The sequence below is a fragment of the Theobroma umbraticum genome, unplaced genomic scaffold (assembly GCF_002168275.2).
Source record: "Theobroma umbraticum cultivar Fairchild unplaced genomic scaffold, ASM216827v3 scaffold_115.0, whole genome shotgun sequence".
NCBI lineage: Eukaryota > Viridiplantae > Streptophyta > Magnoliopsida > Malvales > Malvaceae > Theobroma > Theobroma umbraticum.
The window spans coordinates 651,578-664,171 of NW_018397284.1; the positions used below are offsets into that span (position 1 = coordinate 651,578).

A 12,594-nucleotide genomic window follows, 5' to 3' on the forward strand; every position below is an offset into this window, starting at 1 on the left:
TGAATTTGAGGAAAGTTAGTTTCCTAAATTCATAAAGGTAGTCATGAATTATAGAACTAATATGGAATGTCATAAGTAGACACTGAGCCATACTTAATGACATATCTGGGATATATGATGAAAGGACCTATTGCACTAAGACGCTTATCATTGAAAAGTGATAACTCTATTATATAGAGTTATTTTGACTCATTTTTGGTGAGCTTAAGTAGCTAGATCTTTGAGATTTTATGCTGAATTTTAGCATTATAGGTGTTTTTTTTAGTTTAAGTTTGATTATTTGTTAAGTGATTAATTTAAGTTATTTTAGTTAAATTTTAGGTTATTTTATTTTAAATTACTTTAAGAGTAGTTATTGTTAATTTCTCCTATGGCTTTTGTAGGAAATGATGAAAAAGACTCATTCGATGAAAATCAGTGCAAGTATGGTGATAGCTTCATTCGTATATGTTTCAATATTTTGACCATATCTCTTTCTAAAAAACTCCAAATGAGGTGATTCTTTGACAATCAAATTATAAGAAGAAGGGAAACAATTTTTATGTTCACCAATTGGCCCAGTTATGATTGGATCATGGTCAAAACATTTGTCAATTCGGACCACTGCAGCAGGATGTAAAGACTGAACATGATGCAGTATTTGGAGCAAATCTTTCAATCCAGAAGTCCAATTGATGTGATTTTTATCCATTGGAGTTAGAGAGCAGGGATAAACTTTTATGTTTACTACTTTGCCCAGTTCTTAACATATCAGGGTGAAACTCATGTTTGAAGTTGTAGACTGCCACAGTGCTGGGAGAACAAGGCTGACGCGTTGATGAAAGGAAGCACACATACAAAATTCCAGAGAGCTCAGCGCTGCAGCGCTGCAGCGCTGGAAGTAGCGCCGCAGCGCTGCGCGACTTCCCTAAAAAATATAAGGACATTAACGAAATTTCGCAAAATTAGGTTATTTGGAGCCTATTTAAGGAGACTTTTTCAGAGATTTTTGGAGGCAGCAAGAGAGGCAGCAAGAGAGGCAGCAAAGGAGGCAGCAAGAAACTATTCTGGAGATTTTGAGCCAAGAACAAAGCAAGGAAACAAGAGATTGGGAGAGAATCAAGATCATAATCTCTTAACTATTAGTTTTCTCTCTTACCTTTGTGTTTTTTTTTCTATTTTCTTTGACTTGGATTCATGGCTAAATTTCTTTGGATATTGTCTTTATTAGATATTATGACTAATTTATTTTTCTAGGTTGCAATTGAACTCACTGTAATCTAGATTTTTAATCACTTTCTTGCTTTTTTCAATGGATTTGAATTGTTTATTCCAATTTGTTCTTAATGCTTTTTATTGCATGGCCACAATTAAATTGATCTAAACCTAAACAAACTTGGGAAAGGGAGTTAGTGTACTAAAATTGGGATAGCATATGATCTATATAAGTGATTTGCGTATAGGATAGGGATATACCTATAGGCCATATGTAGCCAAATTAGAGCCTGAACTTAATGAGTTTGTTTTAATTTCATTCACATAGGGATATAGTGTTTTGGTATAAATAGATATTTTTATAAGATGAGTTGGGAGACCCTTATAATAATTTAGGACTCTAGGTTAGCAATTCAACCATTGAGATAAGTTAAGAGGGTAAGATTTAGATGAAGTGTGAGGGATTGTTATCCTAGGCTTGTTTGATTTGATATTTATTTGAGTATTTATTATTTTGATTTTCTTAATTTAATTCTGCTATAACTTAGTTTGATTTGATTTATTTTTTATTGTTTGGATAAGATTAATTTGCAATAATTTTAGTACTTAGTAAACTTTTAGATCAATTCCCTGTGGATCGATACTCTACTTGTTATACACTTATCTTATTCGTATATCGTGTTTTACTTGCGTGGTAGAATTTTAACTGACAAAAAGCTTTGTTAAATTCTTTAATTGACTCTCTAACATTTGGGTGGTCATGATGTATTGGTATATGCCGCTCATGATCTATAAGTATAAATCAATTATCAAATTGATATTTGATTAGGATTTATATTTATTGTCAACATGTTAGAAGCCTAATAGGTCATGCATATTAAGTGTCATGATTGAGATTAAATAAGAATAATCAATTAAGTTGGACTTAATTAGAATAGATCAAAATAAAGTAGGAAATTAATTAAGTTTACAAGGACTTAGTTGAAATAAAATACAACTATAGTATCAATGGTTACAACTTAGTTTGGCTATATAAATATGTTATGTTAGCTTAAAACTTGAAGCTTCCAAGTACTTCTTAACCATTTCATAAAAATGAGAAAAAGAAAAATAGTTCTCTCTCTGATAGAAATAAAATTTGGCAATAACTTTTAGTTTTTTTGTGGTAGAAACAAAAACTTGCCAGCACAAGTAAAATCTTATCTTTGAGAAGGTCTTATTTAGTCACAGTGTGGATTACCGTTAGAGCCTAAACACTTGGGTGACTAAAGAATTGACAAATCCTAAAAATGAAGAAGCAAAGATTCGACTGTAGAAGTTTATATTGTCTTATTCTTTTTTCGGGTTACTTGCTTCATCACAAGCCTTTTGGATTTGATTGGCTCTTGATTACAATATCGAGAATAAAGTATGAGACTTAAACTTATGAATGTTTATCATTTTTAAAAATTACATGAAAACATAAACATTGATCTTGTAGGATTTGACCATATCTCTGATTAAATGGTAGTTTATTTTTTCAGCTGCGTTATATTTTTAATTTCATGTTTGAACAAGAGGTCAATTCTCAGCAAAAGATATTCCATTGATTGATGTTTTACTGTCGTTGACTTAACAAAGGTTACCTTTGCTTGATTAATTGATTGAAGCTCTCAAATGCAATGGGTCTCAAACCTTTTGATTGCCTCAGGGAGCCTTATTCCTACTGAAGAATTATTTTTACAACCTTTTTTGTAAAATTAGCATAAAATGTACTTCAAAGTAAGATATGAGATTTTGGAATCTAGTTAGGCCAATTCTTTCCTCGTCCCTTTAATGCTCAATCCTAGTTGAAACTCTAACCTCCAAGCATGGTTGGGAATGGCAAAAGAAATCTTCAAGAAGTAACTCAATCTTTTACGCCTAGCAAACCATAGCTCGTTAGTGTCCCTCATTTAGTTTCCTTTGAATGATAACTTTAAAGGTAAAATACTTCCATTCTCCAAAATTTTATTCGAAATTTCAAATAAGGACATTAATTTTTTGAAATGGACACTTCGTTCATAAAAAATATCTTTTGCTAGACATATAAGTCCAATTGTTAATCAACTGTTAGTGTTTATATTAGTTTGATGATGTGACAATATAGAAAAAAGATAATTTTATCTTTTATTAATTTTAAAAATTACTATTATATAATTTTTATTAATTTTTAAAAAATAGAAGAGCACTTGAATTTTTTTCAAAAAAAGTATATAATAATAATTTTTTTAATTAATAAAGAAAAATAGCATTTTAGTCCTTTTATATCCTCCATTAATAGTATTTACACTTTTGAGGTGAAATGTTCATTTTACAAACTAATAGATTCGTTTAAAATTTTGATTAAAGCTTAAAGGGTGAAGATGTTTTATCTTAACTTTAAAGTATGCAGTTAAGAACTCAAGGTAATCTTGACAGTGCTAATGTTCCATAGTAAATTTTTGCTCTAGCAATAGCCTTCCTTGATAGGCAGTCTCAGTGGCGTGCATTCAGCTCTAGTACATCCAATGTTAAATTTCCAACAATAACTTTACAAAGAAAGTCAAGGCATTTATGAAGTATCGAAGTGTCGTATAGAATAGATATCCAAGCAAGCAAGTAGCAAGAGGCCCTGGGCTCAGGCCTTTTTCGTAATTTAATCACACAAGTTATTATAATATTCATTCACACAATTTAATCTAATTATTTATAACAAAGATCATAATTTAGATCGTACAATACTTCTCGTTTACATTTATTTTAATGATTGTGTATAAGCATAAAGGCTCTTTGTTCATTTCGTCTTCCATCACATGTTGTCTTCTACATTTTCTATCTTAAGGACTTTGTTTTGGGCGTTTTATAGGCTTTCCTCCATGAATTCCATATCCCCATCCATGTGCCAATGCAGTTCCTAGTTGTACCAATACATTCTTGAAATCCTTAATTTATTTGGGATTATTTTATTTTGAATTTTAAAGATAAATTTGTTGGGAATGTTTGCAATGCGTATATATTATTACTTGATCACAAAATGTCATCTCATGTGAAGATAAAACTACAAAAATCTTTCAAAATAAATAATTTTAAATTTTTTGTATTTATTCTTTACTATTTCAAAGTTTTAAATTTATTTATTATCAAGATGACAATATTATTTAATTTACTAATAGTCATTCATCAAATATAAACCCGTAAGTAAAAGCCAGCGTCTGATCACGAACAAGTCTAAAGTACTCTAACAAAAGGGCAACTAGAAAAGAAGCACCAAGAGATAAGATCATATTCCTCCCAAGTTCCAGCAATTTCCTCTGCTGCGTTAGGATGTTGGATTGGAGCCGGAAACAACATCGCAACTCGTAAAACTTTTGCATAACTCAAAAATACAATAAAAGCCAGCGTCTGAACACGAACAATAGTAACCCAGAAAAGCACTACCCCAACACCACTGGCAGCAGTGGACGTCCCCTCTATCACGTTGCACATCAGCAAAGCACAACAAGAATGGGTTTTTCTTCTTTTTTTTTTTTTTATATATATATTTTTCTCCCTTGCAGTCGGCTCTTTCATCTTCTCTCTAAAAATGGAAAATTCTCAATTTTGAAATTGGTCGAGATTTCGAAATTTTGTAATTTTCTTTCTAGATTTTTTTTGTTTGTTTTTTAGCTTTGGATTGAAATCAAAGTCTAGAAATAAAACTGAAACTGCAAGTGCTCTCTTCCCTCCCCTTTTTCTTCCTTTTAAAAGATTTCACCAAATCAAGTTTTCTCCCTTGCATGAAACATCTCAATCATGTAGATTTCGGCGTGGGTTCTGAACAAAATAGAAGAAAAAACCATCCCATCAGTCCAATCTAATTGAAGTCAACAAAAATTACACTCACAAGAAGTTCATGGTCTCTAGGAAGGACTAAAAAAGCTTAATGGGTTGAAAGCATGAAATGGTTTAGACCCATTCTTTCCTTCTTTAAAAAAACAAATGCAAGTAAGAAAAAGAAATGCCCAGCGTGGGAAAGAATTAAAAAGAAATTGAAAGGTTAAACAGGTTAAACAAGAGCATAAAGATAATAACAGAAAAAAAAATAGTAAAAAGGCCAAAGAGATTGAAGAAGAACAGACAGGAAAAATAAAATAAAATAAAAGTCTAAGTGGTTGAACGAGAGAAGACAAGGAAAAAAATAAATAAAAGGTCTTGGCGGATGCAAACTATTTATTTGAGGCGTATTTTAATCATTTTGTAAAATTTAACGAATTATTTATTTTTAATATTAGTAGACTTATATAAAATAATGAACAAAACTTAAAAAATGTAAAAACATTTTACCGAAAACTCTTCTTAGATATATGTCAATTTGTGTTTCTGGCTTGATATTTTTAATTTTAATATATTTAATTAAGTGATACTCTTCAAAGATTGCATTGGGAATATTGGCATGAAATCTATTCTCTGATTTTATTAGAACAGCAAAGTTGTTTTAGCAATGCAACAAGGGTCATTCCGATTTGTTGAACGAATACATGATGCCAACTTGTGCTGTCAGCCACCAACCCGAACAACCAATGAAAAACAAGCACATGGCCAAAATTTATTCTACCACAGGATGAGGCCTAGAACATAATTAGTCAATATACCAGTGTTTTGATGTGCCAGTCATTGCTTGGGCATGCATAGTCCCCAGCACAAAACCACTACTAGATTTCCTACTGTGCTCAGGCAGCTCTACTTTGCATATGTCCAGAAAACAATTGTATACATGGAAAATGGAAATCAACACCACTTACTCAGACAGCTAACTGTAATATTAATAATAATCTCTAGATAGTAATCAAAAGGTTCAAAATAGGCTGGACCAAATACTTATATGGTACATAATCTGGTTTGCTTTTTAATTACATCAGCAAACAACTTTTCCAGTAAAGAAATATTCTTTCACGGTAAAAGCTTTACCAAAGGGAGATGCTGCACATCAACAGGTTCCACAGAACAGAAGCAATTTCCCCACTTCCAAAAATAATATTTTCGCAATTCCCTTTGACTCCTTGTATCACTGTAAGATAGTAGACAACGTCATATTTATACAGATAATAATCTAAAAGGTTAAATAAAACATAAATGCAAAGCTGTAATAAAATGTTCGCCTCCTTCAGCAAACGGCATATGAAGGTGAGCCATACCTTCATCATTGATGAACATTCTTTGTTCTGATAATTCTCATCTACTTCTTTCATCATCATCAGCGGCAATGAATATGCCAAACCAAGTGAGCTTCTCCAACCTTTGCCAAAGATACAAGAAGCTCCAAGATAAACCGAGGGTGGTCGAGAGGATCAACACGCCTATCAATCAAAATATTGTAGCAAGCCAGTTCACCCCGGTTCTCTGTGCCTGCACTCCTGCCAGCTGAGATAACTTGCGACTGCATTGATCCAACATATTTCAAATCAATTTTCAGCCAGCAGGGTGCAGGCATGGCCCAAGCCCCTCACCGGGGCCGGGCTAATCCAAAACTAGCATCAGGTTGCTGTTGATGAGACTGTATAAAGGCAATGATTCAAAGATCAAAATCAGAAATGGGAACTCAAAAGACAACCTATTACCCGTAGGCACAAATCTCTGTTTTTCAATTATTTTTCCCATTTTATCCCCCAACCCCCTCTTTAATGCAAAAGATGATGAAGGAACTAGGTATACCAGAATAAGAAACAAGGCACTCTAGCCTTCACGAAATATTACTAGGTCAACATATATCTTCTGCTTTTAATCTCAGACAAGTTTATTCATTCCTGTATTTGTGCTTCTTGTCTTTCACTGCTTTTTCAATTGTGCGTGCAATTTTCGCAGTTGATTGTTATAAGCAGAGATTTGCCAGCATCTTCAAAGCCAAGTAGCAATAGGAACCTTGGGATTAGACCTAAATGCCACCTTATAATATCTGATACTCCCTCCAACACATAATGTTAGTTCAACTATGCACAAATTTTGAGGAAAGCATTTGACTTAAAAATAGATTGCTCTCATTGGTCTACCTTTTGTCTTTGAGTGGAAAATGGGAATGTATAATAAAGATTAAAAAAAAAGAACAAAACCAAAAAGGGTAAGGGGAGGAGAGGTGGGATATTGGAGAGACAACATTTAATTAGTGTACTTACTCAACGACAATTATAATTTTATAATGACTTGAATTTAATCTATTGTCTATTGTAATCTTCCAATTTTCATTCTTATAAAACCTAGCAGCAGAATATTTGCCGTTCTCTTGCTGCAATTGATGATGAAAAGAATAAGATATTTTAGTCTCTTTGAAAATGGAACCCCCCACATTAACATGGTGAAGGATTTACTTAAGAAAGTGACAATGATAAAGACGCATCACAAGAAGGAATATAAGCGGTAACTATTTTACTAATTTTAGGAAAGAAAATCATAACGTTGCTATACCTGCGAAAAAGGCTGGTGAACATGCTCATGAGGGTGGATGAAAGGCATTCCAGGACGCTGACAAGGATACTGAGAAGAATGCAAATATATGGCAGATGTGGAGTGTGCACCAACATGATTTGGATTAAAAGGCGGCATCATTGTTTCTGGATGACCATAACTAATTCCTGTAGCAGTTGATGGTGCTGCCCATGGCCCAGGTACATGTGGGAGAGCCCGAGGTTGGTGCTCAGTAGATATCTGTGGCCTGTGAGTAGTTCCAAGTTGTGGAAACTCAGTATTGTAGTTAATTGTAGGGGTGTACATAGGCTGCATTGTGTATGGTCCACTATTGAACCCAAACCCAGGATCAAATCTTTGCAAGTACCTGGAGGAAAACAATCACTATATAAACTTTTTGCCCAATGAAAAAATGGCATTTGCAGTATCTTTTTTCTTTTATACCAAACGCAGCATTTGCAATACTAACGTAGCATATACTAATTATGAAATAAAAAGGTAATACAATTGCAATAGGTCAATCCAGCATTTATATTTGCAGCATGTGGAATTGATAAATATTTAATATTGTTAAAAAGACTATTATACAAAATTCTCTCTTTCTATCCTCAATTTACTATCAAACAAAGTATTTCTACCACGTAAGACAATGAAAAACAAAGAACACGGACCATTATATTGTTACAAGAAACTTACAGTCTGAAATTATTAGCTAGTAACACTATCACACGACATTGAGGAGCCAGCCATTAATAGGTTCCATACTGTTGACTAAACCCTATTCATTCCCTCGTTTACACTTCCCACTCAAGTTTTTGCATATGTTCTCTCAAATCTAATATTTTAACAGGCCTTGCAGTTGCAGGCAATTTCTCTTCTCAAAAGATTTCCAATTTCTAGCAAATTAAGAAGTTAAATAGCTATATGTATAGGTTGATTAGTACATTTCAATCACTGTCAAGTTGTCATTCTTCCATTCAAGATACACTTAACTCTAATAGTTAACCTCATAAGTTTTCACTGTTTTCCCATGAATAAAACATATTTGAGAAGTTGAGTAGCAATTTGATGGTGGCCGCCATAACAAGGGGCTTAATTTAATATACTGGTAAAGAAAATGTGTAGGTGGTGGTAAATATTTTTCAGTTCTTTCCCCTTAAGCCAATGTGAAGTTTTCTTCAACCAATTATCTCAAAATTTTCTAATTAATGGATGTCTAATTTTTATTTAAATGGTAAATTACTCTTTCCATTCCTTTTCAAAGAAAATAAATATACTAGTACAGCCAAAAAATTCATATATGAAAAAGAATATCAGAAAAGAAATGATTAATAATGAAACAAAGGAGAATTGACAAAGAAAGAAATGAGGAAAAGTTATGAAAGATCAAGAAAATAAAGATATTTGAACCATACAGATCAAAATCAACAACGTAGATCAGACAGAACAAACCAAATGAATAGTCACTAATTAAATGATAAGGTGAGACTCCTTGTCATCCCTCAAAGCAATCATAGACTCATTCACTCTTAATTGAAACAGTAAAGACATAAAAGTTGTTCTAAAACCTTGTTTTCTGACAATAAAATAATTAATTCCTTCCAAGTTCCAAACTAACTATATACCTTTAAACATTAACTTAAATGAACTTTAGCAAAAAGTTTGAAAACCCGGAAATAAATCAGAAAATCTAATACCCAGCAGGAAACTAAAAAATTAAAACAAAGGGCATACCTGTCATAACTCCTGTCATAATCAGGGTCCTTGCGGTCAGTTTCACGGTCCCGAAAGATTGCCACCCTATTATTTGGTTTGCTCCTAGCAATTGGCTCCTTTTCTGTCCTACTTCTAGCCAACCTACTACTACTTGTAGAGGATTCGATCAAACCCCTACTAGAATTTATGTCAGAAACCACTGAAACAGGTTTCTCTTCCATCTTTGGCATCCCTGAGGAACCATAGTAGGAAACATCCTGCAACCTCAGTTCATTTTCTGGTTTTCCGCCAGAACCACTGCTAGAGCTATTAGAGTTAAATATCCTCGCTCGAGCTCGGTTATACTCCTCTTTTCTTTCTTCCACACTTTTGCTGTTGTTTGTCTTCAAAGAATTTGAATTTGAATAGCTGGAAACCTGAGACCTTTTCTGCGGCCTCTGTTTAATTGCCACCTTTACAACACCAGGGTCTTCTGATGGTAAATTCACAGGGATGTCTGCCAATCGAATAGGAGGAAGCCTACATTCAGAAGTCTTGCGGACAATGATTCTAAAACCAGAACCATCAGGCAAATTATTGTCTAATAAAACCATTGACTGCAGTGAATAATGCTGCGCCACACGATGTGCAGCCAACCGCAAATATGACGTAGGCAGCTGCTGGAACTCTAGTTGCTGCTGAGTAGGATCACGGATAAATTTTTCAACATCTTGCTCCATCCTCAGGACTGAATAAAAGAAATATAGAATCTTCATTTTACAAGTAAGACAATAGTCTTTTTCATAAACATAACTGGTTTTTTCATAAACAAAAACAATTGCAAAATGATAATCATCAACTTCACAAGTTAACATTAAGAAGAAAACAAAAGGGCATACTTCTGAAAATGCCAGAAGAAGCACACAACAGAAACAGAATGCAACCCTAAAATATACTCTTTCTACCACAGGATACAACCCTAAAATATCCATCATCTTAGTACACCAAGAAAGTAACCCCTGTTCTATTTAAAACAATAAAACCAGAAAAAGTATAAGACTTGCAAAAATTTTAAGCAAGAGAAACTTTTTATAGGAAAACTTTGTTATCATCCTTGCTCGTAAAACTAGACCCTTAAACAAACAGCCAGTTTGTCCAAAAGAAAGGAAATTATGGAAGGCTGATGCAAGGGGATACTTTTAGTAGATTGTTAACCATTAACTTGACGTTTTTTGCCCTTTTTGGGGGGTTGGACATTTGAAACCCCAAGACAGGTCTTTAATGGAGTTAGGTCCATTAGCTACATGGTCTTTCACTTTTTTTCAGCTTTTCCTTCCAAAGAGTGGATATATCCTAATTGGCCTTACCAGCTGAAAAGGTCCTTTTTTCTTCAAACAAAAATAATAACTTATAGCTGATTCAATAGAGCGCACAGTAAAATTCTTATCACACCAGGATCTTGGAACCATGACAATTTGATAATAAAATAAGTATTTTGGTAATGTCCGTATGTTGTGATTATAAACTTGGAATTATAACACGTTATTACTATTTTTTGCCTGAAAAGTAGAAAATGAAATCAGAAATAATCTTCCCTTGACTACACATAAGGACTATTTCATAATCACCTATATAGCCTTCATTATCAAGAATGATGTCCAACACTTTCATCCCTCAATTTTAATTGCCTCAAATCCTGGATCAAAAACCGTACAAACATGCTCAAAAAAAATTTCCTTCACACCAGAAAAAAAGGGGGGGTAGGGAACTCAATTACTAGCCATCCCTGAATGTTATGTGAACTTCCTAAAAATAATTCTTTCCATTAAAACAATAATAAAGAAATCATGAAGCCTTCAATGAAACTGGCTATCTTATAAAGAAAATTGACTACGATCAAAACATTTGGTCATTAGAATATAATGAGTTACGACAAGGTCACTGGCAATGTTAGCATTCAACTGCACCATACGAAGTTAAGCAGTCCTTGGTAACTGAACATAACAAGCAAAGCTTTAGCATTTGCAATTTAGGATATCAAATACCCAGCGAGCGTGCAGCAAAAACATGATTAGTTATAAGAAAAGTACAATTCTTTTCTTTCCTTTTTCTTTTAGATGAAAGGTAGTTCCCAAATTCTAGAATAAGGCCCACAAGCAGCGCATTGGTTCAGACACAGGGCGAGAACATAGCAAAAGTCAGGTCAAGAAGACACCCTAAGCAAGCAGCAGGAATATAAGCGAAAATACAGACATCTAAATTCCTTGTTCCAAACAAGAGGCCTAAATCCAAAAACCCTAATTAATTATTTGCATAGAGAAAGGAGACTTACTGGAAAGGCGCTCGCGGGGGTTTTGGATAGCCTCGCGGAGAAACTGATCAACCTGGTTAATGGCATCCTCGGCGATCACCTTCTCAGCCGAAGAAGCAGAAGCTGAAGCTGAAGAAGAAGTAGCATCAGGCAATTCTGGTTTGGGTTCCTTGTTAGAAGAGAGCATCAATCGGCTCATGGTGGCGTCCAAATCGGCCACCTCCACGACTCCGGAGCCCCAAGATCCTCCACCACAGAGCCGTCCATGGTGGAAAGAACACCCCAATTTACCTTGAGCGTGCTCTATATCAATCAAAAAGAAGAAGACAGAGCTAGTGTTTGCGACGAGAGGAACCAGTGAGGGAGAGAGATAACTCAAATTTCATGTGAAACTTTGTTTTTTCGATAATAGGAACAGGGTTAGCGTTAGGGTTAGGGTTAGGGTTTGGGTTTGGGGAATTGAGATTGGAGAGACTGCGCGCAAGCGAAAGAGGGAGACGATGATCTATTATTATCCATCGATTACTGCTCCTCCTACTTATATTAAAAAAATTTTACTATTAGAGTGCAAAAGGGAGAAGGAGAGCGAGAAAGCGAGCTGGGATAGGATTGCGAGATTTGACGAGGAGTTTGATTGATTTGTTACAGAGGGCGTGCTTCATATTCTGTCCCTCGTGTCAGCGTTTTCCTATTGCAAGTTACACCTACCTATCTTTTATATTTTATAAAAAAATGCAAAACTAATATTTGTTTAATCTGATAATTCATATTTTCTTATCTTAAATATATTAAATACGATTAAATACAAAACATATTAAGATTAAATACAAGCAAGATTCAAAAAATAATCATGCTTTAAATCTGAAATATGTACGTATTAAATAACCGTATAATATGATACAATATATTAACACGTTTATTAAACGTGTCAATATAAGATACGACACAATTAATAA

General features: G+C 33.9%; 1 protein-coding gene across 1 annotated transcript; it reads right to left on the minus strand.

The window, feature by feature from the left end:
- Positions 1-6,467: 6,467 nt before the first annotated feature.
- On the minus strand, positions 6,468-12,307 carry LOC110428466 (uncharacterized). Its single transcript, XM_021444299.1, is given in 5 exon segments — positions 6,468-6,727; positions 7,633-7,999; positions 9,367-10,075; positions 11,660-11,860; positions 11,863-12,307. Coding segments are annotated over 5 exon segments (1,371 nt in total). The 5' UTR covers positions 11,906-12,307; the 3' UTR covers positions 6,468-6,676.
- Between the last annotated feature and the right edge of the window lie 287 nt (positions 12,308-12,594).